Source organism: Tupaia chinensis, unplaced genomic scaffold, assembly GCF_000334495.1.
Source record: "Tupaia chinensis unplaced genomic scaffold, TupChi_1.0 Scaffold000374_1, whole genome shotgun sequence".
NCBI classification, from domain to species: domain Eukaryota; kingdom Metazoa; phylum Chordata; class Mammalia; order Scandentia; family Tupaiidae; genus Tupaia; species Tupaia belangeri.
Window position 1 is genome coordinate 1,354,208 of NW_006159872.1, and position 25,507 is coordinate 1,379,714.

The 25,507-nt window shown below is 45.5% G+C and overlaps 1 protein-coding gene across 1 annotated transcript in view; it reads right to left on the minus strand.

The window, feature by feature from the left end:
* The window catches only part of TDRD10 (tudor domain containing 10), a 46,687-nt gene extending 25,015 nt beyond the window's left edge, over positions 1-21,672 (minus strand). The window contains exons 1-7 of the mRNA XM_006153449.2: positions 21,632-21,672; positions 20,158-20,186; positions 19,755-19,834; positions 18,200-18,258; positions 4,200-4,270; positions 1,900-2,056; positions 1,740-1,816 (exon numbers count right to left, since the gene is read on the minus strand). Of these exons, the coding sequence (XP_006153511.1) occupies positions 1,740-1,816; positions 1,900-2,056; positions 4,200-4,270; positions 18,200-18,258; positions 19,755-19,834; positions 20,158-20,159 (446 nt within the window). The 5' untranslated portion in view covers positions 20,160-20,186; positions 21,632-21,672. The remainder of the gene's footprint in view (positions 1-1,739; positions 1,817-1,899; positions 2,057-4,199; positions 4,271-18,199; positions 18,259-19,754; positions 19,835-20,157; positions 20,187-21,631) is intronic.
* Between the last annotated feature and the right edge of the window lie 3,835 nt (positions 21,673-25,507).

The following is a 25,507-nucleotide window of genomic DNA, read 5'->3' on the forward strand; positions in this document are numbered from 1 at the left end:
AGAGAGAGGGCAGGTGCCAGCAGGAAGCCATGATGGTGGTTAAGGCACGAGATTCCAAATGGCCAATCACAGTTCAAGTCCTGGACCCGGTGGTTTGAAAATCATGCTAGGCACATGTGCATACATGCCGACTCAAAATCCCAAGAGGAGAAGGAAGAGAAGGGACTGTGGCATGGCCATCCTCCCAGGGTATGTGTGTGTGTGGGGGGGGGGAGGGGGTGATTTCTCACATTCCCTCTGTCTCTGTCTCTCTCTGACTACCCTATGGCAAAAACCTATTAAAAATAATAATAATAAGTGAGAGAAGGCAGCTCTGAGCACATCTCAGGTGAGGACCAGAGTTTCAGGGAGGATACCCAGAGCTGTAGGAAGGCCACTCTCCCTCTTCCTTTCTGCAACAGTCCCCTCTCCCTCCTTGGTAGCAACAGAAGAGCAGCCATTCCAACCATATGAATAAGTCAAGATTAGCTCCACATGGGGACCTGCAGGTGGTGTGGTGGTTACGGTACTGGGCAGTCCCACATGGCCAACATGGTTCGTGTCCCAGACCTGGTGGCTTGCTTTCTCACTCTCCCTCTTCCCATGTCAAATTAAAATAAATGAATGAATAAATAAAACTAAATAGATAATTAGAAAAAAATTAGCTCCAGACTTGGGCCTGGGCTGGACAATGTGAGAGACTATTCTAGGCCTCTGAGCATCAGAAGACTTAAGTTTACTCCACTGCTATATATTATATATCTGGGATTCTTTAATTCTACTGCCCCTTCAAAGTGACAAGTACTTTTACTGCCTTGTGAATAAGAAAGAAGGGACAGCAGGTGATATGGTGGTTAAGGCACTGGACTCCCACTTCGCGGACTGCAGTTCGAGTGCCAGACCTGGCAGCTTGCTTTCTCACTATCCCCCTCCCCTGTCCCTCTCTGGTGTGCACACATGACCTATACAGCAAATTTTAAAAATAATAAAAAATAAAATTTTAAAAATTCTTTTAAAAAATGAAAATAAAGGAATACAAGAGGATTTCAAAAAATTCAAGAAAAGAATGGAATTAAAGTACAAGTTTATTTTGATGCAAAAATGTATTAATTCATCAAGTTTTTCATAATGTGCAATTTCCATGAACTTTTTGAAGACCCCTTTGTAGAAACGGGTCCAGTTTTCAGGGACAACTGAGGCTAAGGGTTATATAGAAACCCTTAAAGTCCAAAACCTTCAGGTCCAAAAACAGGACAGCGCCCCAAATAAACCCAGTCTCTAGACTTTTTTTTTTTTTAAGACTATTACTATTTTTTTTTTGGAGAGGTTTTCGCTATAGGGCGCGTGCGCTCGCCAGACAGACAGAGAGAGACATAGAGACAGAAATCGAGAAATCACCCCCCAGAGGGGATGGTCACGCCGCAATCCCTTCTCCTCCATTCTCCTCTCGGGATCTTGGGCACGCACGCACACGCACTCCCCCTTCCTGAGCCTTTAAAAAAGGCCTTAGCAAGACTTGGTAATGTTTGTCTTCCTGCTAGGGAGGATTAGATTTTATTCACCTTTGTCTTACACTTCACATCAGCAGCAGACCAGGCTGTGCAAACAACAGGCAATTAATGTTTGCTACATTAAACAAGGAAAAACATGAATTTCAATATTCCTGGTTGAAAAAGCCCTGACTGAATTGCCTAATGACCCTTTTTGTCCTTGCCAAGGATACCGTCCCCCCTTACTTAAAAATGCCAAGTTTCCCACACCCGACTTCGCTCCTGACTATCAAAGGTCCTAAGAGCTCCCTCACTTCCTCAAAGCACCATGTTCTCGTCAGACTGGACTGAAGGGGGGTGAGAGAATGAAAGCAAAGTCTACCAAAGTGAAACTGCAGCCACCCAGTGCGGGACAAGGCCAGAAACTTACCAGCAGCTCCTGGGGCCACTTGGACCCATCATGGGTCCTCTTGGGGAGCCTCTTGCTTGAATTCACGAACAATTTTCGCTTATGGAAGAGCTTCCCATTCAGCTCCTGGATCGCAAGGGCCACTTTCTGCACGGAGCCCAGATCTATGAACGCAAAGCTGAGAAGGCAAGAGAGAGGGCAGGTGCCAGCAGGAAGCCATGATGGTGGTTAAGGCACGAGATTCCAAATGGCCAATCACAGTTCAAGTCCTGGACCCGGTGGTTTGAAAATCATGCTAGGCACATGTGCATACATGCCGACTCAAAATCCCAAGAGGAGAAGGAAGAGAAGGGACTGTGGCATGGCCATCCTCCCAGGGTATGTGTGTGTGTGGGGGGGGGGAGGGGGTGATTTCTCACATTCCCTCTGTCTCTGTCTCTCTCTGACTACCCTATGGCAAAAACCTATTAAAAATAATAATAATAAGTGAGAGAAGGCAGCTCTGAGCACATCTCAGGTGAGGACCAGAGTTTCAGGGAGGATACCCAGAGCTGTAGGAAGGCCACTCTCCCTCTTCCTTTCTGCAACAGTCCCCTCTCCCTCCTTGGTAGCAACAGAAGAGCAGCCATTCCAACCATATGAATAAGTCAAGATTAGCTCCACATGGGGACCTGCAGGTGGTGTGGTGGTTACGGTACTGGGCAGTCCCACATGGCCAACATGGTTCGTGTCCCAGACCTGGTGGCTTGCTTTCTCACTCTCCCTCTTCCCATGTCAAATTAAAATAAATGAATGAATAAATAAAACTAAATAGATAATTAGAAAAAAATTAGCTCCAGACTTGGGCCTGGGCTGGACAATGTGAGAGACTATTCTAGGCCTCTGAGCATCAGAAGACTTAAGTTTACTCCACTGCTATATATTATATATCTGGGATTCTTTAATTCTACTGCCCCTTCAAAGTGACAAGTACTTTTACTGCCTTGTGAATAAGAAAGAAGGGACAGCAGGTGATATGGTGGTTAAGGCACTGGACTCCCACTTCGCGGACTGCAGTTCGAGTGCCAGACCTGGCAGCTTGCTTTCTCACTATCCCCCTCCCCTGTCCCTCTCTGGTGTGCACACATGACCTATACAGCAAATTTTAAAAATAATAAAAAATAAAATTTTAAAAATTCTTTTAAAAAATGAAAATAAAGGAATACAAGAGGATTTCAAAAAATTCAAGAAAAGAATGGAATTAAAGTACAAGTTTATTTTGATGCAAAAATGTATTAATTCATCAAGTTTTTCATAATGTGCAATTTCCATGAACTTTTTGAAGACCCCTTTGTAGAAACGGGTCCAGTTTTCAGGGACAACTGAGGCTAAGGGTTATATAGAAACCCTTAAAGTCCAAAACCTTCAGGTCCAAAAACAGGACAGCGCCCCAAATAAACCCAGTCTCTAGACTTTTTTTTTTTTTAAGACTATTACTATTTTTTTTTTGGAGAGGTTTTCGCTATAGGGCGCGTGCGCTCGCCAGACAGACAGAGAGAGACATAGAGACAGAAATCGAGAAATCACCCCCCAGAGGGGATGGTCACGCCGCAATCCCTTCTCCTCCATTCTCCTCTCGGGATCTTGGGCACGCACGCACACGCACCCGGTGTGAGTTTTAAGCCACCAGGTCCAGGACACGAACCGCGGTCGACTACATGGGAGTCCAGCGACATAGCCATTACGCTAACTGCTGGTTCCCAAGACTATTACTATTTTTTAAAAAGAATTATTTAACTTTATTTATTTATTTTAATTTGGGGCCAGCAGGTGGCGTGGTAGTTAAGGGCGCAGGATTCTCACATGGCCAACCATGGTTCAAGTCCCGGACCTGGCAGCTTGCTTTCTCGCTTTCTCTTTTTTTCTCTCTCTGGTCAAATAATAATAATAACAACAACAATAATAAATGTAATTAAATAAATATTTTTAAATTTGACCAGAGAGGGATAGAGTGGGGCAGGAGAGTGAGAAAGCAAGCTGCCAGGTCCAGGACTAGAACCACAGTTGGCCACATGGGAGTCCAGCGCCCTTAACCACCATGCCACCTGCCAGCCCCAACCCAGGTCTCTGGACTTCTAAACAGGACTGTACTGACAAGATCATATTAGCAGCCAAGCTGGAGGTTAAATATGGAAAGGGGGTTTCCCAGATGTCACTGTACCAAATCACAGTGGGTGTGGACTTGGGAGTTCCTGGCTTAGTTCGCAGGCGGTGCATCAGCAGAACGGACAGGGAGGAAAGGAGCTGCTTCCCAAAGAAAACACCGGAAGAACAGTCCTTACCATCTGCAGCCATTCTGGACTTTGTGGACATGGAGAGGGTTGAAGTCCTTCAGAAGATGTCGAATTTCCTCCTACAGCAGCAGGGTTTGAAAGAGAGAGACCCTTAGACATAACTTACAACCAGTTCATCTATACTGCTTTGTTTTTGTTTTTGTTTTTTAAGGTTTTTGCCATTGGGCACATGCGCTGGCCAGAGTCAGTGAGAGAGAAAGTGAAAATTCACCTCCCCCCCAGAGGGGATAGTTATGATGCAATCCCTTCTCCTTTATCCTTCTCCTGGGATTCTGAGCACACATGCACAAGCACCCAGTGTGATTTTTCAAGCCACTGGGCTGGGGACTCAAACCGCAGTCTGCCATGTGGGAGTCCAGTGCCGTAACCACTATGCCATCTGCTGGCCCCCATCTGTACTTGTTTTAATACATACAGAATGAGAGTGCCCTGTGTGCTGTTTGTGTCAGGATCTGTGCTAAGTGCTGCAAAATATAGAGAGCCCAGACAGACCAAGCCCGAGTTTAATGAAGCCCAGTAGCTAAGCAGGGGAGACGGACGAGATGATCAATAAACAGACCATCCCATCACAGCACGAGAAATTCCCTGGTGAAGGAATACAGATGGCTACGGAAACACAGGATGGCGATTTCACCCCGATTTAGAGGGGAAGGAAGTGGACTGAGCGGGCTCCCAGGAGGAAGTGACTTCCACACCTTCTGACCTCTACTGCCTGGGTATAGGGCCACCTTCCTTTGCCCATGAATATCCTCTACACTCATCCTTTTTTAAAAAAAAAAGTTTCCATCTTTCTTCCATGAATGAGAGAGAGAGAGAATGAGGGAGAGCAGACCCCTCAATGGGGCCTCCACGCCGCAATCCCCCCAGCTTCAGCCAGCCTCCTGGTCATGGGCATAAACCTGGAATGCTCAGGGAGGTCTCTGGACGTGAACTGGGAACCATCTCCTATGGGTCAGCTTTGCAGAGCATCCTTGCAACACCTGGGCATACCATATGGCCCCAGCTCCCATTCTCAGCTCCCCTCTCTACCCTCGGTCTCCCCCATGCACCAGCGACCGACTGCAGCCCCACACCTTCCCGCCCCACAGCTCCACTCCCCAGGGCCCTCCCCTGCTTTGAAATAAGGGCTACCCTCCCCTGCTGCCCTTTGGAGCTACACCTATTTTTTTTCTCTTTTCTGCCAAACTTGTAGAAAGGACTGTCTCCACCTAATGCCTCTGTTTCCTCCCCGCCCACTCCCTCCTGACTGCCTGCAGCTTGGCTTCTGTTCCTGCCACACTGAAATTGCTTTCTGAAGGTCACAGGGTGAAGGTCACAGGGCGGCCTGCTGCCCTGTTGGTTCTGTGCAGGCCTGGGCCCTGTCAAATTCCACCTGCACTCTCTACACTTCCCCCTCCTCTGCTCCCCCACCATGTCACTGTTATATTTCACAATTAGGATGGAAACTAATTCTTTTCTGAAAAACTCTATTTTGGAAAAATGTATATTTATACCATCTTCTTTTAAAAGCAGCTTTTACCCATCTGAAATCACTTTGTTGGCTGAGGAAAATATAAATGCATTATGTATAACTCATTTTTCTCAGTCTTCATGTTTATATTGCATTTAAATTCAAATTTTCAAATTTGCTTTACTTTTAAATATTTAATGTTTATTACACATGAATCTACAAGATGCTGAGCAACAAGCAATTTGTGAGAATAAGCAATATGTGCTTAGCATTTTCAGTTTATGAAGCGCTTTCGGGTACCTATTGCATTTGGTCTTTATAACCACCCTTTGAGGTACGCGATATTATTGATAATATTATCCCCAATATCATCATACAGAGGTGTAAAATAAGGACCAGAGGGATTAAGCGACAGTCCTACCATCACACAGCCAACTTAAAGTTCAGATTTGAACTCAGGGCTTCTAACTTCAAATCCTACATTTTCTCCACTATATCATGCAAAAAAATCATAGGTTTTTTTTGTTTGTAGTTTGTTTTTGTTTTTGTTTATTTTGCCATAGAGCATATGCACTCACCAGAGAGAGACAGAGAGAAAATAAGAAATCACCCACCAGGGTGGATGGCCATCTGAAATCCCTTCTCCTCCATTTGGGCATACACACATCCCCGGCATATTTTCAGGCTTCCGGGTCTGGGACTCGAACCTCAGTTAGCCATGTGGCATCTAGCACTTTAACCACCACATCACCTGCTGGCCTGCAAAACCATAACTTACTTTCCAGATTTTACTGTCATTAAAATACAACAGAAAGCTAGTTAATATTTTCATATCTTCTATAGCAGGTGTCAGGGAACTACAGCCTTGGGTCGGGTCCAGCCCACCACCGTTCCATCACATAAAGCTATACAGAAGCACAGCCATTCGCGTGCGTTCCCTTCCTGTCGTCCATGCTATGATGCAGAGAGGAACATTTGCTACCTGACCTGTTACAGAAAAGGTTTGCAAATCCTTCTTTTGTACAATGGATAATTCTGACTGCGGATGCTGCAAGTTATTTTATTTATTTATTTATTTTTAAAATTTGCTATAAGATGTGTGAGCTTGCCAGAGAGAGAGAGAAAGTGTGAAATCGACCTCGGGAGGATGGCCACACCGCAATCCCTCCTCCTCCATTCTCCTCTCAGGATTTTGGGCATGCACACACACACACTTGGCATGTCTTCCAAGTCAGCAGGTCTGGGATTCAAACTGTGCAGTCAGCCATGTGGGATCCAGTACCTTAACCACCACACCACTGATTGGCTTTTTTAAACTACTAATGCAAGGTCTACCTCATCCCAGATGAACAAAGTCAGAGTAGTTGGGATTAAAACTAAAGCATCAATTTTTATTTTTTTTTAAGAGAGATTTTTACTATAGGTGTGTGCACTCACTGGAGAGAACAGAGAGAGACAGAAAGCGAGAAATCACCCCCCAGGGGGGATGGCCACGCCACAGTCCCTTCTCCTCCATTCTCCTCTCGGGATCTTGGACGTGCACACACCCAGTGCATTTTAATCAGCTGCATCCAGACTCAAACCACAGTCAACTACATGGTAGTCCAGCCACGTAACCATTATGCCATCTGCTGGTCCCCAAGCATCGATATTTTTAAAAAGCTACCTGGATGATTATATTACGCAGCTGAGGTGAAAAGAAAATAAGAACTACTGTTTCAACGGTATCAAGCACACTCAGGAAGCACTAGCTTTCAGATGTGCTTGAGGGTGCGAGGAGAGAAGACCCTCCCTTCTCCCTCCCGACACATAGGTGCCAACAAAACCTGCCAACATCTTTCAGCCGTGGAACTTCAATCAGTGTTATCAGGGAGGGTGTCCCATCAGCAGCTGCTGTGCCTGTTGCCGGTTATCATTAGAAATTCCTACAATCTGAAGGGTGCCCTCATTGTGACATGTTTTCTGCTTAGTAGTTTGTTTATTAAAGTTTTTTTTGATCAATTATAGATTTGACAAGTGGCTTGGTACATTAAAGCTAAAATTGCCTTGTGCCCCGGAGGGGCTATTTTACATCTCATTTTAAATAATGAAAATAACTTATTAGAGTTTTTTTAATTAAAAAGACATTCAATGTTTATTGTAGAAATATTTTTAAAATACTGAAAAGCAAAACAGAAGTCTCACCCATAATCCTGCTGCAGATAAACCCTGCATTCACCCCAGAGATCGTAAGATCATGCTGAGGGGACTTCAAAAGTTCGTGGAAAATCAGAACCAAAGTACCAGTTTATTTTGGTGCAAAAGAACTTGAAATCCACACAATAGTTTTTCGTAAAATGCATTTTTCCACGCACTTTCATGCTACTGTTGTTATAAGGCACACGAGAGAGAGAGAGAAAGATAGAGATAGATAGATCTCCCCCTTAGGAGAGATGGCCATACTGAAATCTCTCTCCTCTATTTTCCTCTTGGGATTTTGGGCACACATGCACACTGCCAGGCAAGATTTTCAAGCCACTGGATCCAGGATTCAAAATGCAGCTGGTCATGCAGGACCCAGCGCCTTAACCTCCACACCACCTGCTGGTCCATTCCATGCACTTTTTAAAGACCCCTTGCACATCCTTTTCAGACAATCATCACGAACCTCATCTACGGCCTGTCAATTGTAGCATCAGCATTATGAACAGATGACTTTGTGCCAAACAAAAAGTTGCTATGGAGGCCGGCAGGTGGCATGGAGGTTGAGGTGCTGCACTGCCGCGTGGTCAACTCTGGTTTGAGTCCTGGACCTGGTGGCTTGCTTTCTCACTGTCCCTCTCTTGCACTGTCCCTCTCTGGTCAAATTAAAATAGGTAAAAATTAAAGGAAATAATTCTTTTTTTTTTTTTAAAGGTTACTATGGTCATCTCTGCTAAATAACTTGTCCATCAGATAGGCAGCAGGTTAGCTGCTGGAAGACACCAAGTGCCAGGGATGGCCAAGGAACTCCTGTGCTGGTAAGAGTGCAACTCAAGAGGGACCAGCAGTTGGTGTGATGGCTATGTCGCTGGACTCCCACAGAGTCGACTGCGATTCGAGTCCCGAACCCAGTGGCTTAAACTCACGCCAGGCACACGTACGTGCGTGCCCAAGATCCCGAGAGGAGAATGGAGGAGAAGGGATTGCGGCATGGCCATCCCCCCGGGGGTGATTTCTCGCTGTCTCTGTCTCTGTCTTTCTAGTGAATGCACACATCCTATAGCAAAAACCTCTCCCCTCCCCCCCAATAAAAGAGCGCAGTTCAATCCTCCTCCTGGTCAAGTCCTAGAGGGTCCCACACCGAGGTACCGGCTTCTTTCTCAAGACCTCTGCAGCTGGATGATCTCTTTTCTATCTCTACATCCCCCTCCACTGGACGTGCACACACAAGTTCTATTCCCAGTGGCTGTAATACTTGACACACACCATGCCTTTGAGCTCACAGCCCCCTCCTGCCACCAGCCAGCTGTCCTCCTCTCCTTCATTACTAACACCCTCAAAAGTGTCATCTATACTCATTGTCTTCACTTCCTCTCATTCAAAACATTTATTAAGTAAATACTCTGCTAGAAAATGTTTTCCGTGCACCAAACAGAAGGGACAACCCACCCCCACCCCGCCTTCCTAGGTGTATTTCCTCTGGGGAAGGCACATAACGCACCAGAGGAATAAGTGATGTGCGTGGTCAATTCGACAGGGGTGTCAGAGAGACAGAGAAAAGGGACAGGCGGGGTGGAGGTGGCATGGAGGTTAAGACGCTGGATCCCACCTGGCCAGCTGTGAAGTTCAAGTCCTAAACCTGGAGGCTTGAAAAACCATTTCTGGTGCGTGTGCGTGTGTGTGTGTGCGCCCAAAATCCTGAGAGGAGAAAGGAGAAGGGACTGCGGTATGGCCATCCCACCCTGGAGGAGTGATTTTTCACTTTCCCCCTCTCTCTGGTGAGCATCTCTCTCTCTCTCTCTCTCTCTCTCTCTCTCTCTCTCTCTGGAGAACATATATGCCCTGTAGCAAAGACTAAAATAATAATAATAAAAAATAATAATAATAAAAACAGAGAGGAGGGACGGGAAGAATGGCAGCTGCAATCGAGCGAAAGCCTCTTGGGGCCTCGAGAACAGAAGAGCAAATGCGCAGGCAGCTTCGAGGTCTTGCAAAGGTGGCTGCCGCAGCGAGAGCAAGGAGAGGGCAGGGGAGATGCGGGCCCAGGGGGCAGCTCGTGCCCGGCCTCAGGGGGCCCTGCTCTCCCTAAGTGAGAAGGGAAGCTAGTGGAGGTGCCAAGCCGTGCCCACCATCTTACATGATCACTCGAGCTGTCGTGAGATCAGACTGCCAGGGGACAGGGAGGACAGCACGAGACTACGCAGAAATTCAGGCGAGATGGTGGTGTCGTGGGATGGTGGGGAGGAAGGCTCAGCATCCGACTATAGTTCATGTTTCACACAGATGTGGAGGGTACAGCGAACCCCACAAACCCATCACCAAGTTTCAACCTCCACCACCTTCATGCAATGACTGTCCCACCTCTCTCTCCATCCCTTGTTCAGCAGATCATCTTAAAAACAAATCCCAGGTACCGGGCCACTTCACCCCTCAAATACACCTCACAAAAGGACATTTCTTTGTGCAGACAGAACAGCATTATCTAATTCCAAAAATGCGCAATTTCTTATTATCGATGAGTTGACAGATTTTGCCAATTAGCTTATAAATAAGTATCTTTCCTGGTTGTTTTGTTCGAATCAGGCTCAAAACAAGTTCTACTCATTATATTTGGTTATTTCTCTTAAGTCTCTTGGATCTCTATCAGATCCGCTACTTTAGTTTTCCCTGGACGCAGACTTGTTACAGAAACCAGGTGGGTTGTTCTGCAGGCCAGGGCTGGCTTCTTCACGACAGGGCTGCCTCGCTCCCCCAGCCCCTGGGGCTTTCTGCAGACTGGAAGGTAGCCGCAGAGCTTGCTTAGGTACAGGAGGGTTGTTTTATGGCTACGAGATAATTTGAAGATGACGTGGGCATCTCCATAATGCACTTCTGGGGGTTATATCTAGTTACCTCACTGTCAGCGCTGCTGCAGTCAATCGGCAACTCCAGATGGTGACAACCCGATCCCTCCACTGTGAAGTTACTCACTGCTCATATTTTACCTAATGAGTTAAACATGAGCAGATAACCACAGTCTAAAACAGGGACTTTACTGCTCTTTGCAAAATGCTGATTATCTAATTCTATCATTCCTTCCACATTTATGAGCTAGCGTTCTGTAAAGAACTAACTTTAGGGACTAGAGGGTGGCGTGGCGGTGATACGACATTCTGCAAGGCTGACCCAGTGGGAGGGTTCCACTGTTGCATCTGGAGACCTCCCTGAACACACCAGTGAGCCCACATGTGTGTGCCCGTGATTTAGGGTTGGCTGGGCCAGGGGTGAGTTGCAGCATGGGGACCCTACTGACCCCACCTATCGGCTCTAGATTTCTTTCTTTCAAAGGGAAACAACCATGTTATCCTGTGGATTTCAATTCATACATAAGACTTTAACATAGTTTTTACTTAGCTTCTTTGATTTTTTTCCCTCCTCTTTCCAGTTATGATGAAAATCTTGCTACCTAACATTAATCTATTTGTTTTACCCTATATTAAATATGCAAGTTCAAACAGCAGTATCAGTACTATTACTGACGGCAAAACTACTGAATAAAGATTAAGATTTCCAGAGGCCGGATGGTAGTGTAACAATAAAAATGGCTGACCCACAAGAGTCCAGAGACCTCTGAACACGGTCCAGAGACACTGAACATGCATATGTCCATGATCTGGGCTGGTTGAAGTTGGGGGTGAATTATGCCACCAAGACCCTATTCAGGGTATTGTCTGTCTGTCTGTCTCTCTTTCTAGCTCACAAAATTAAACTTTAAAAAAATCACTGATCGGGAACCAGCAGTTAGTGTAATGGCTATATCGCTGGACTCCCACGTAGTCGACTGTGGTTCGCGTCCCAGACCCGGTGGCTTAAAACTCACGCCGGGCACGTGTGCGTGCATGCCCAAGATCCCGAGAGGAGAATGGAGGAGAAGGGATTGCGGCGTGACCATCCCCTCTGGGGGGTGATTTCTCACTTTCTGTCTCTATGTCACTCTCTGTCTGGCGAGCGCACACGCCCTATAGCAAAAACCTCTTCAAAAAAAAAATTACTGATTAAAAATAACGATTTTGGGCCAGCAAGTGGCATAGTGGCTAAGGTGCTAGACTCCCACATGGCCAACTACAGTTTAAGCCCCAGATCCAACAGCTTGAAAATCGTGCCAGGCACAGGTGCGTGCATACCCCAAACCCTAAGAGGGGAAGGGAGGAAAAGAGGATGCGGTGTGGCTATCCCCCTTGGGGAGGGGGTGTGTGTGTGATTTCTCACTTTCCCTGTCTCTCTCTGGTGAGTGCAGGCACACTATGACAAAATAAATAATAAAGATTTCAGGCTGGCAAGTGGCATGGAGGTTAAGACGGCTCAATCCCGTATGACCAACTTTGCGATTCAAGTCCTACACCCGACACATAGAAAATTATACTGGGCATGTGTGTGCGCATGCCCAAAATCCCAAGAGGAGGACAGAAGAGAAGGAATTGGGACATAAAAATCACCTCCAGGGTTTCTCGCTGTCTGTGTCTCTCTTCAGCGAGCGCACATGCCGACAGCAAACAAACAGTCTTTAGTGAAGGGTATCCTACTGAAGATAGTCAAAATATCCCATAGTCCAAGGTCAGTGTAGGTCATTGTTTTATCTGATACCAAATGTCTTACGTAACCAAACTGATTCCAAATTTTTAAATGTACATATTTTTATTTTTTTTTTCATTTAGAAAATGTTTAATTACGAAATGTTTCTGCATTCCTAAAGTCCAAACAATGATACGAGGTAAATTCCAAAGTCACGCGTCCGTCCTTGCGCTCTTCTTCCCTTCCCTCACCCATAGGTAACCCCCTTTATTCTTTTGGATCTCGTTTATCTTCACAGATTTAAAGAGATAGTCCACTCTTCTGCTTTCTTATACAAATGGATTGTTTAACTCCAGATACATTTTTAGGGTAGAGCCAAAATGACCTGCTGACAGATTGAATGTTAAGTGTGAGAAAAATGTGAGGTGTGAGACAAGATTATTTCTCAGGTTTGGGGCCTGAGAAAAACAGTGCTGGCATTTATGGAAATGAGGAAGACTGTGGGGGAGCAGGCTGGTTGTAGACACACTAAATTTGAAATACTGAGGGCCAGCAGGTGGCACGGTGGTTAAGGTGCTGGACTCCCACATGGCTGACTGTGGCTCAAGTCCCAGACCTGGTGGCTTGCTTTCTCACTTTCCCTTTCTCTCTCTGATCAAATTAAAATAATAATAATAAACAAATACCTTTTTTAGAGGTATTTTTTCCTATAGGGCGCATGCACTTGCCAGAAAGAGAAAGAGAGACAGAGAGACAGAAAGTAAGAAATCATCCCCCAGGGGGATGGCCATGCTCATCTTGGGATCCTAGGCAGGCACGCACACGCATTCGGTGTGAGTTTAAGCCACCAGGTCCGGGACTCAAACTGCAGTCGACTACATGGGAGTCCAGCGACATAGCCATTATGCCAACTGCTGGTCCCAATAAACAAATACTTTTTAAAAAAATGGAAATACCTTTTACTTATTCAAGTAGAAATAATGAATAAGCAATTAAATATCCAAGTTTAGTGCTTCAAGACAAAGGTGCAAGCCAGGAATACAGATGATAACTGAAGTCATGTTTCCATCATCACAATTGTATCATTTGTCATTAATGACACTTTCATTTTTCTTTCCAGGGCCCATGGTTGGGATGTGAACAGCAGTGGGCCATGTGGGCTCTGGCTCCCTTAACCACTAGGCTATGAGGCTGGCCATTTTCATTTTTAATGCCAGAGGGTGAATGTGAGAAAAAGCCAGGGAAAAAGAGAGAAAAGAGGCCCTAAATGGCCTGGCCATACCACAATCCCTTTTCTTCCAGTTTTCCATCCTGACAGGATCCTGGATACACACCCAATGTTTTCTTCAAGCTGCAGAGGCCAGGATTTGAACCCTAGTAGGCCACATGGGATCTGGTTTCCTCTGTGTCGTGCTTCACTGCTGTACTACAGGGCCAGCCCTCTTAACTCTTGTCATTCTTCCTTGCTTTACTTGCAGGGATCAAGACCAGCAGCACGATGCCGACAGAAGTACCAACAGGCGGTACCCACACCTGTCCTGATCTGCAGGGGAAAGCTAGCCAAGCTGTGTCACGAAGCGACATTTCTAAGTCCTGAATCCACCTGGAAACCATTCTGTGTGTGTTAGGTAAAGGCCAAATTTCATTCTCCCTGCATGGATAACCAAAGGTCAGACGAGTTTACTGAACAGTTCTTTCTATCCCAATTCATCTGTAAAGCCATCTGGTTTGTGCGCGCACACACGCACACACACACACACACACACACACACACACGTGTCCATTTGTGTGGGGGTCGTTTTGTCAGCGGGTACGCGCAGTAGCCACAGGCTGGCTCTATTTCTGGGTTTTCCAATCTGTTTCATATGCCCGTTATTAACCACGGCGCCCACACTGGGGTCATCGTACTACAGCGGAGTCTGCACTCCTCTCCACCTCCCTTAATCTCCAGGAGGGCATGATTATTCATAAGACTTTCTGTTCCATGTAAATTTTAGAAAATGCTTACTGAGTTTGATGGGAGAAGCTCTGGGTATTTTGATCAAAATGATAATGAACCTATAGATCATTTTAAGAATCATGGAACTGGGTCTTCTGGCTGGCTCTGTGGCCTGGTGGTTAAGGCAGTGAGCTCCCACAAGGCTGGCTGTGTGGTTCAAGTCCCAGATCAGGTGGCCTGACAAAAACACCAGGTACATGTATATATGTGCCTAAAATCCCCAAACGGGGGACAGATGGAGGAAAAGGGATTGTGGCATGACCTTTTCCCCTCTTCTTCTCTCTACTGAGCACGCACACCCTCTGGCAAAAGTGGGGGATAAAAAGAAAATGTATCTTATTACTAATAACATGCTATTTCTCTGCTTATGTAGGCCTTTCTTAATGTCTTTCAATAAAGCTTCATATTCTTCTGTATGGAGGTCTTATACAACTTCTATTAGACTTGTTTCTAGATTGTTTTATTTCTGGTTCTTCTTGTATATAGGCAATGGGCTTTTTCTTTTCATTTTTTTTCTTTTTTTGAGAAGTTTTTGCTATAGGGCATGTGCACTCGCCAGAAAGAGACAGAGATAGAGCGAGAAATCGCCCCCCAGGAGGGATGGTGGACAACCCACAATCCCTTCTCCTCCATTCTCCTCTCAGGATCTTGAACACGCACGCACACGCGCCTGGTGTGAGTTTAAGCCACCGGGTCCGGGACTCGAACCACAGTCGACTACGTGGGAGTCCAGCAACATAGCCATTATGCTAACTTCTGGTCCTCTACATCTTGTTCTTGATTTTAAAATATTTCCATTCCTCAAATGATTATGTTTTCTATATATTTTATGCAGATGTTCTTCATCAGATTTAGGTATTTTCCTTCCATTCATGATATATATATATATTTTTTTCCCCACATATATTAGAGGAGGGAGAAGAGAATTATATTTAACTTTACTTATTATTATTTTTTTTTTGAGAGGTTTTTGCTGCAGGGCACCTGCACTCGCCAGAGACAGAGAGACAGAAAGCAAGAAATCACCCCCCAGGGGGATGGCCATGCCACAATCCCTTCTCCTCCATTCTCCTCTTGGAATCTTGGGCACACACACACCCAGAGTGAGTTTAAGCCGCCGGGTCCAAGACTCAAACTGTAGTCGACTACATGGGAGTCCAGTGACATAGCCATTACGCCAACTGCTGGTCCACCTTATTATTATTTTAATATTTCCAGAGAGACAGAGAGAGAGAAAAAGCAAGGCTCTAGATCTGGGACTCAAACCATGGTCAGCCATGTAATAGTCCAGTGCCCTTAACCTCTATGCCACCTGCTAGCCCTGCATTGGGTTTTTAATGTTATCAAGGCATTAATTTTTAGCTTGATGGTTCCAGACCATGAAGGTAATATGAATTCAAACCCCACTTCACAAGAAAACAGGACTACTGTTCTTAGGACCTGTTCGCCTTGCCAGCCTTAAGATCTTCACAGTTCATTTTTAACTAAAGGCCTAGCCTTTCAAGGATCCTGCTATCGCAGTGGGGTTAGTAACCACATCCCTTCTCAAAGGCCCAATCACAACACAGCTATTATAATCCAAGCTTGTTGGGGTTTTGAGGCAGGAAAAGACCCTGGGGTGTTAACCAGACTCTTCTGGTTTTCAGTTACCTTCTTTTTCTTTTTTTTTTTTTTTCTTCTTTTAACTTTTGCTATAGGGCATGTGCACTCACTGGGGAGAGACAGAGAGGGAGAGAAAACAACCCCCAGGGGCAATGGCCATGCCACAATCCCTTCTCCTCCATTCTCTTCTCAGGATTTTGGGTGTGCACGCACATGTACCCAGCACGTTTTTCTTTTCTTTCTTTTTTTTTTCCCAGCACATTTTTTTCAAACCAGCAGGTCTGAGACTCTAATAGCGCAATTGGCCATGTTGAATCCAGCCACCTCTGCCACCATGTCACTGTCTGATCTTCAGTCAATTGTTTATTTTGGACTCCCTTAATTTTCTTGTTTTAGCCTCTATTTCCAGATATTTTCTTGTCAGAGAGTTTTCAGATCATAATTATAAAGAAAGAAGGCATTTGAAAGTTTTTACGCCATTTGGCACCATGTAGGTTATCTGAATCCGCAGCAAGAGTAGTTTCGGAAAACTAGTGAAAATAGAATGCAAACGAATGGGTTCAAGAGGAAACTAAGAGTAGTTTCGGAAAACTGGTGAAGGTAGAATGCAAACGAATGGGTTCAAGAGGAAACAGAGGCAGGGAAGGACAATGGTACAGTTGACAAAACTGACCCACAGGGGAAGGTTTCAGGGTCACATCTGCAGGTCACCCTGAGTAGGCCAGCCACATGTAGGTTCACGATTCTGGGCTGACTGATGTTAGGGGTGTTGTCTCTCTGTCTCTCAGTCTGCCTCTTACTCATGAAGCAAATAAATAACTTTAAAAAAGAGCAAATGAGGCCCTGTCACAGTGGCATGGGTGGCAGTATACGATCTGCAGTGTTGGAAGTCACATAGCCAATCACTGGTTTGGATTCCAAGTCGACCTGAAACACACCAAATGCACATGCCCAAGATCTTGACCAGCTAGAGGGCTGAGGGATGGGGGTTTCAGCATCATGAGACTCTGCAAGTGGTTTCTCTTTCCTTCTCTCACGAAAGAAAGAAAAACAAAACTTAAAAAAAAAAAGGAGAATGATTTTGAAATGTACTATACAGCTAGAGTAAACAAATACATTGGGTCATCAGAAAAGTCATGACATATTTTTCTATGCAAAAGGGATAAGCAAATCAATTGAACACAATAAAAATCCAAAAGAAATCACACATTTATGGTCAACTGAATTTTGACAAGAGTAGAAAGATAATTCAATAGGAAAGAATAGTCTTATCAACAAATGATACTTGGGACAACTTAATATCCACATGCAAAAGAATGAAGTTGGATCTCCTACCTCACACCACACACAAGAATTAATTCAAGGGGCCAGTAGGTGGGATGGTGGTTGGGGTGCTGGATTCCCACATGACTGACTGCAATTTAAGTCCCAGACCTGTCAGCCTGTTTTTTCACTTTACATTTTTCTCTCTCTGGTCAAATTTAAAAATAAATAATAATAACAAATAAAAGAAAGACACCAAGCTTTTTTTTTTTTTTTTTGAGAGGTTTTTACTACAGAGCGCATGTGTTTGCCAGAGAGACAGAGAGACAGAAAGCGAGAAATCACCCCCCAGGGGGATGGCCTCGCCGCAATCCCTTCTCCTCCATTTTCCTTGGGATCTTGGGCATACACGCACCCAGCGTTAGTTTAAGCCACCAGGTCCAGGACTGCGGTCAACTACATGGGAGTTCAGCAACATAGCCATTACGCTAACTGCTGGTCCCAAAAGAAAGAATTCTTAAAATAATTCATTCAAATAGGATTATAGAACTAAATGTAAGAACTGAAATACAAAACTGTAAGAAAAGATACAATGGCCAATAAGCACATGAAAAGACAGTATTGATAGTGAGAAAATGCAAATTAAAGCCTCAAGGAAATACAACTTTACAGCCACTAAATGCCTATTAATAAAAACAAGGCAACAATAGGTTTGGGCAAGGAAGTGGAGAAATGGAAATCACTTATATGACCATAAAACTGTACAGCTCTTTTTAGCATTTAACTAAAAGTGAGACAGTCCAAGGCAAACTGTCACTAGTGACCACTTGAACCTTCGTAGTTGTCAAATGTCTTTAAAAAACGGTAAAATTAAGTTACTAGCAAGTTAGTAAGTTATATGGGGAAGGCCAGAGAAAATAAGAAGGGGAGAGTGAAGGCTACCTCAGAGATATCCAGTGGAAGATTGCCAACATACACCTCCGTTTCTCTTTTCTTGAACCCTAAGAAAAACGGCATTAACAAGGCAGGTGTAAGGTTAGAGGATCCAGAAGAGCTGAACACGGGTTACGGGCACACATTTTCTTCCATGTTCACACACTCGTATCCCCGGGCAAACATCTATCCCCTTGTGAACGCTGCGTGGTTACAAGTACCGCCTTACGCACACTTTTCCTTTCCATGGTTTCATTTACCTATTGAGTTACCCATGGTCAAGGATAGTTTGAAAATTATAAAACGGAAAATTCCAGAAATAAACAATTCATAAATTTTAAACTATGCACCATTCTCAATGGTATAATGAAATCTTACTCCTTCCTGCTCCTGCCTGGAATGTGAATCATCCCTTTGTCCAGCTTATCCACACTGCACATGCTACGTACCCACGAGCCCCCTGGGTCATTAGGTCACCTGCAGCAGAATCGCAATGTTCATGTTCAAGTCACCGTTATTAATATTCTTATTATTGAGTTTATGCCATAGGGTGTGCACGCTTGCCAGAGAGAGACAGTGAGAGGGAAAGTGAGAAATCACCCACCCACCCACGAGGGATGGCCGCACTGCAATCCCTTCTCCATTTTCCTCCTGGGACTTTGGGCATACACACACAAGTGCCCATAGCCCCAAAGCACAGGATGAAAATGCTGGTCATTGTTATAACTGTTCTTTCACTATTAGTTATTGTTCTTAATCTCTTACTATATCTCATTCATCAATAAAGCCTCACCGTAGATAAGTATGTATAAAAGAAGCTAGCATATGGGGTTTGTTTTGGGGCACCTACTGGAAATCTCGGAATGAATCCCCCATGGAAGAGGGGGGATTGCCATACATTGTACTCAGTTACTTGGCAAGTACTTATTAGGGTGACAGAGTGGTTAAGTGCAGGACACCCACAGCCCCGCCTTCAAGGCAGGAGCTCCTTCTCTGGGGGGAACAGAAAGTCACACACACAGCAGGATCCCAGTGCTTTCACTTGGAAGTGTTTTAGGACCCAGGGGGCAGTACTTCCCAGAGTTCACGTTAAGCTGAGGGAGGGCGGAGGGGGCAGTGCAGGAGGCGGAAGGGAAGGGCACATGCGAAGGCACCGAGTGAGGCTGGGAAACTGCAGGCAGTCAGGAACAGCTGGGCTGCAGCCCACATGCGGTGTGAGGTGAGAGGAGGCTGCACAAGCAGGTGAGGCCAGAGTCTGAAATCGCTGAGCGCTAAATCACAGCAGTTACAGCTCACTGCACGGGCTGGGAGACAGGTGAAAGGTTTTAGCCGCAGCGGCGACATCAGCGTATCTGGGTTTTAGAAAGATCACTGTGGAGATGGTGTAGGGTAAGATGACATAGAGTTAGGAACAGCAAATATGCCAGGAGGGAGGATACTCGCGGCCAAGGAAGGACACGGCTACCACGTGGAAGGAAGCAGAGCAGAAACTAGGCGGATCCTAACGGCGGTACTGGGCCTCACTTGCAGGCCCAGGTCACCACCCACCCCCAGGTTAACTCACCCAGCGATTTCTGCTCCTTGAATACTGCATTGCCCCGCAACGGGTTAGCAGAGGGCCAGAAGTCATTGCCCTTCCAGGACCTGAAAAACACAGGTATCATCATTACATCTCCAAAGCCCAGACTCCAACGAAAGGGAACCTTTGCAGGGTGTATAAAAGGGGCCCAGGGCAGTCTATTCCCCGCTTCCTGACCAAGGGCTTCCCTTCCTCCTCCTGGAATCAGGCTCCCTGCCAGGAAGCCCTCCACTAGACCCTTATCTTCACTAACATCAAAACAGTTAGGGTGAGAATCAACAGGCAAGAGGTGCTGGGGTGACTCTCAAGCTCTGGGCATGGGGCACAGGAGCAGGACAATGAGAAGAGGGGTGCAGCAAGGCTTGTTGATCAGCCAGAGGGCACTCACATGCTGCAGCCGCTTCCCGGCAGGACCTCCTGCAAAGCCAACCAGTCACAGTTAGAGGAAGGCCTGGACCATCCTCCCTCCCAACCGACCCAACAGGTACGGGTCCTGCCATGGGCAGACCTGTCTCTCCTCTCCTTCCCCAAAGTGGTCCACATCCCAACACCCAGATCCTCTGAATCTATTAGGTTGTCAAGAAAGTCATTACATATTTTTCTGTGCAAAATGCATCATGACTTTTCCAACAACCCAATACTGGGTTTCATGGCAAGGGGTAATTAAGGGTGCTAGATAGCTGACCTGAAGACGGAGATTATCTGGCTGGGCCCAGTGTAATCCCAATGTCCTTAAAATGGAAGAGAGGGCCAGCAGGTGGTGTGGTGGTTAAGGCAGCTGGATCCCACAGGGCCAACTGTGCAGTTCAAACCCTGAACCCAGCAGTTTAAAAACACACCAGCGTCTGTGCACGCATCTCCAAAATCCCAAGAGGAGATTGGCAGAGAAGGGACTGCAGTGTGGCCATCACCCCTGAAGGGTGATTTCTCACTTTCCCTCCCCCCCCCCTCTGGTGAGCACATGTGCCCTAAAACAAAACTAAAAAAAAAAAAAAGCGACAGAGGGCCAATAAGTAGCATAGTGGATAAAGTGCTGGATTCTACATGGCCAACTGTGGTTCGAGTCCTGGACCTGGCAGCTTGAAAATCACACCAGGCGCCCGTGTGCATGTGCCCGGAATCCTCAGAGAATGGAGAAGGGACTGTGAAGTAGCCATCCTCCCTGGGAGGTAATTTATCACTTTCCCTCTCTGACTCTGACGAGCGCACAGGACCCATAGCAAAACTAAAAAGAGTGGAAGAGAGAGCTAAAGAGAGGATCAGAAAAAAGATGCAGCCACAGAAGCAAACTGAAAATGACGGGATATGACGTGACCACCGGGGCTGGCTTTGAGGATGAGGGAAGAGGCCACTGGACAAGGAACACAGGCAGCTCCTAGAAGCCAGAAAAGGCAAAGAAATGGCTTCTCTGACTAGAGCCTCAGGAAGGAACCGTCCCTTCTGACACCGTGGTGATGGCCAGTAAGACACATATCAAACTTCCGACCTACAAAACGATAATGTATTGTGTCACCAAAGCTACTACAGCAGGCAACAGAGAACCAACACAGGTACCGCGAGCAACTTCCAAACCACACACACTGCTGACCAGTGGCCTGGCCTGTGGACAGACCAGGCCTTTGGAGTTCAATGCAATTGAGTTCAGCTGAGACTCTGGGCAAGTCTTATCTGTAAAATGGGGACAGAGCGCTGTGGTGCAGGGCTAAGTGCGGTGTGAGAGAAGTCAGCTCCCACTTCCTGACCGTAGTTCGAGTCCCCAGCCCAATCATCCTGAAACACTCCAGGCTCAGGAGCAAGTGCCAGGATCTGTCCAGCTGGAAGAAGGGGATCCCAGCATGGCAGACCCTTCGGAGGGCACTCACCTCTCTCCTCTCTCACTCTGGTGTTCGCACGCACACGGTCTGTGATAAATAAAGAAGAAGATGTGAACAAAGCAAAACAACTTATGTCAGAGATGGTGAGGGGGGAGATGTGCACTTAAAGGACTAGCCGAGAATTGGAATCCCATCAATGACAGCCACTGTGTTTCTTGCTGATGTTTTCACTAGCACTGCCCTAGAACTCTGCGGGGCGTTACCTTCCCATTTTACAAAGACTCAAACTCATCAGATGATTGGCTTAAAATGATAAAAGATAATGAGGTAACTCAGGTCTCTGACGCAAAGCGTTGTTTTCCTACTCGTAAAAAAGCTGCCAAAATAATTTTAAAAGGATATTTTTCCTTTAGCAGACACATAAATGGAAACATTAAAGTTTAAAATAAAATGGTAACTCTTTACATTGTTCCCAGCTGTAGGAGAAAACAATTGCTTTAGCTGCAAATAAATCTAAATAAAACTAAAAGTGGTTAAGATAATTAAAAGACTTAGGTACAGAAGAATAAAAATGGAGAGGTTTATGGGCAAAAGCAAAGCTACAGAGTGTTAGTTCCAATTTCCTAGTCATCCCTGAAGGAAAGTCTGTGGGCTTCCGGAAGAGGACAGGCACCAAAACTCAGCATAATTTTTTTTTTTTAAAGGTTTTTGCCATGTGCACTTACCAGAGAGAGCGAGCAAGCAAGAGGGAAAGTGAGAAATCATCCCCTAGGTGGGAGGGGACACCAAAATCCCTTCTCCTCTCAGGATTTTGGATATGCATCCATGTGTGCCTGGTGTCATTTCAAGTCACCATGTCTGGGACTCGAACCACAGTCAGCCATGTCGTTAACCACCATGCCCAGCATAAATCTTTACATGATGCCTTTAAGGGTGTGCCAGCTGTTACGCTAAGCAACTAGAGCACATTCTCATTTAATCCTCACCAAAACTCTAAAAGGTGGACATTATTAATTCATTTCACAGATGAAGTCCCGGAGACTCAGAAATGATTACCTGGTAATTTGCCCAAGATCTCTCGGCAACTTTGCTCACAAATAAGGAAGGCTGTTTTTCAATCCAAACCATGATTCTAAAGTCCTGAGCTTCTTTCCACTTCTTGCTTGGTCTGGAGAAATATCTTATTTGTGATTTTTCATAAAAACTACATAAAGACGGGACCAGCAGATGGCGTAATGGCTACATCTCTGGACTCTCATGTAGTCGACCAAGGTTCAAGTCTTGGATTCGGTGGCTTAAACTCACACCGGGCGCACGTGTGTGTGCCCAAGATCCCGGGAGGAGAATACAGGAGAAGGGATTGCAAAGTGGCCATTCCTCCTAGGGGGTGATTTCTTGCTTTCTGTCTGTCTCTGTCTTCCTGGAGAGCACAGTGCCTTATAGCAAAAACCTCTCCAAAAAAAATAATTTTTACGACTTGATAACAGGGGAAACATTTAAACCAATTTTTAAATGAGCAACAAGGGCCAGTTGGCATGGTGGTTGGGATGTCTAGATCCCACATGATTAACTGTATGGTTCAAACCCTAGACCTGGCAGCTTGAAAAACAGGCTGGGAACATGTGTGTGCATGCCCAAAATCCCGAAAGGAGAAATGGAGAAGGATCTTTGGCATGACCATCCCCCACAGGGGGAGGGTGCTTCTCATTTTCCTTCTCTCTTTTCGTCTGCATCCTCTAGTAAATTATTTTAAAAAAGAAAAGAGCAAAGGATCTGATAGACATTTCTTCAAAAATACAGTATGGGGGGCCAGTGGGTGGCATGGTGGTTAAGGCACTGGACTCCCCACAGGGCTGACCTGGTTTGAGTCCCAGATGTTGTGGTTTGAAATTCAAGCCAGCATGTGTGGGTGCATGCCCCAAATCTCAGGAGGGTGTAAAAAAAGGGACTGTGGCATGGTCATCTCCCCTTGAGGGTGATTTCTCACTTTCCCTCTCATCATCTCTCATCTGGGACTCGAACCAGCAAGTGCAAATGTCCTATGGCAAAAACCTGAAAACAAAACAAAAACCAAACATACAGTATGCAAGTGGCCAATATGCACAGGAAAAGATGCTCCACATCCTATAGCCATTACAGAAATACAAACCCAAACTACATTGCTGGGGCCTTAAGGTGCTGCACTCCCACGTGGCCAACCACAGTCTAAGTCCTGGACCTAGTGGCTTGGTGTATATGTGTGTGCCCAAGATGCAGAGAGGAGACTGGAGAAGGGACTGTGGTGTGGCTATACCCCCGGGGGTGCTTCCTCATTTTCTGTCTCTCGGGTGAACACACAAGCCCTACAGCAAAAATCTCTTAAAAAAAAAATTGTTAACACTTGACACCCATTAGGATTGCTATAAGCAAAAAGACAGACTAAAATGAATGCTGAGGATATGGAGAAACGAGAACCTTCAAATTGCTGCAAGAATGTATTAGGGCCCCAGGAAAATCATGATGCATTTTTCTATGCAAAAAAAAAAAAAAAAATGCGTCATGACTTTTCCAACAACCCAAGAAAAGGGTATAGCCACTTGGGAAAACAATGCGGGGATTTCTCAAAAAGTTAAACAGAGAGTTACTATCTGACCCTGCAAGTCCACTCCTGGATGACTACTCAAGAGAAAATCCAAACACAGACTTATTCACAAATATGCACAGCCGCATTGTTTGTAATACCCCCAAAGTAGGAAAAAACCCAAAGGTGTATCAACTGATGCACAGATACACAAATGTGGTATATCCAAACGGAATGTTATCTGGCAACATAAAAGGAATTAAATTATTAACACACGCGAAAACAATCTCAAAAATGACGCCTAGGGAAAAAAAAGATACAAAAGGCCAACTATAGTAAGATTGCACGTGAAAGTCCAGAGTACACAAGTTTGTGCAGATAGAAAGAAAGCAGATTAGTGCTGGCTGGGGGAGGGGGAGAAGGGAATGAGTGACTGCTAGACACAATGTTGCTTTTGGGTGTTATAGAATTCTAAAATTAAGGTGTGCTGGCTGTGTAAACATACCAAATACCCTATAAATACCCATGAGCTTACATTTAAAACAGATGAATTTGATAGTATGTACTCAATTATTATACCTCAATAAATCTTAATTTAGAAAGGAGCCAGCTCTGCGATCAACAAATGGCATAATGGTTACATCGTGGACCCCCAGCTAGTCTACCAGGTTCGGTGGCTTAATTAAGGGTTCCAGTCCCAGACCTAGTGGCCTAACTGCGCATGTGCGCGGCCCAAAATCCCAAGAGGAGAATGGAGAAGGGACTGCTGCATGGCCATCTCTCCTCTGCCCCAGGCGATTTCTGTCTCTCTGTCTGTCTCTGGAGAAGCACAAACCTTAAGGCAAAAACCTCTTTAAAAAATAATAATAATAAAGCCAGCTCCATGGCACAACGATGCACCACTCAAGAGAAAACGGGTTCCATATGACAACTGGTGATCCACTGGAAATCCCCATCCTGGTCAGCCGGAACACACAAGCAGGCAGGTGGTCGCCAAAGACCCCAGAGACTGGAGGCAGACCCTGCAGAGGGTGCGTATCTCTCTTTCAGGTACATGTGCTCTATCATGAATAAAAGGAAAAGAAGTCCAGATCCATTTTCACAAAACATTGGCGCATGTCTTTTGCTTTGGCACCTCACGAACCACACGCACAAGTGAAGCCGAGGGTGAAGATATATTGATAGAACGTGTTGCAGGAGCACCTGTGGCAAGTTTAGTTTTTTAAACGAAAAGGTTTTAAAACTGCGCCAAAAGGAGGGGAAATGGCAAAGAGGTCTTTTAATACAAAGTACCCCACGGTTCTTCTGCACAGATTCCAACTCACTGCCCACTCCCACCACCTCCAATAAAATTTTTTCTGCAG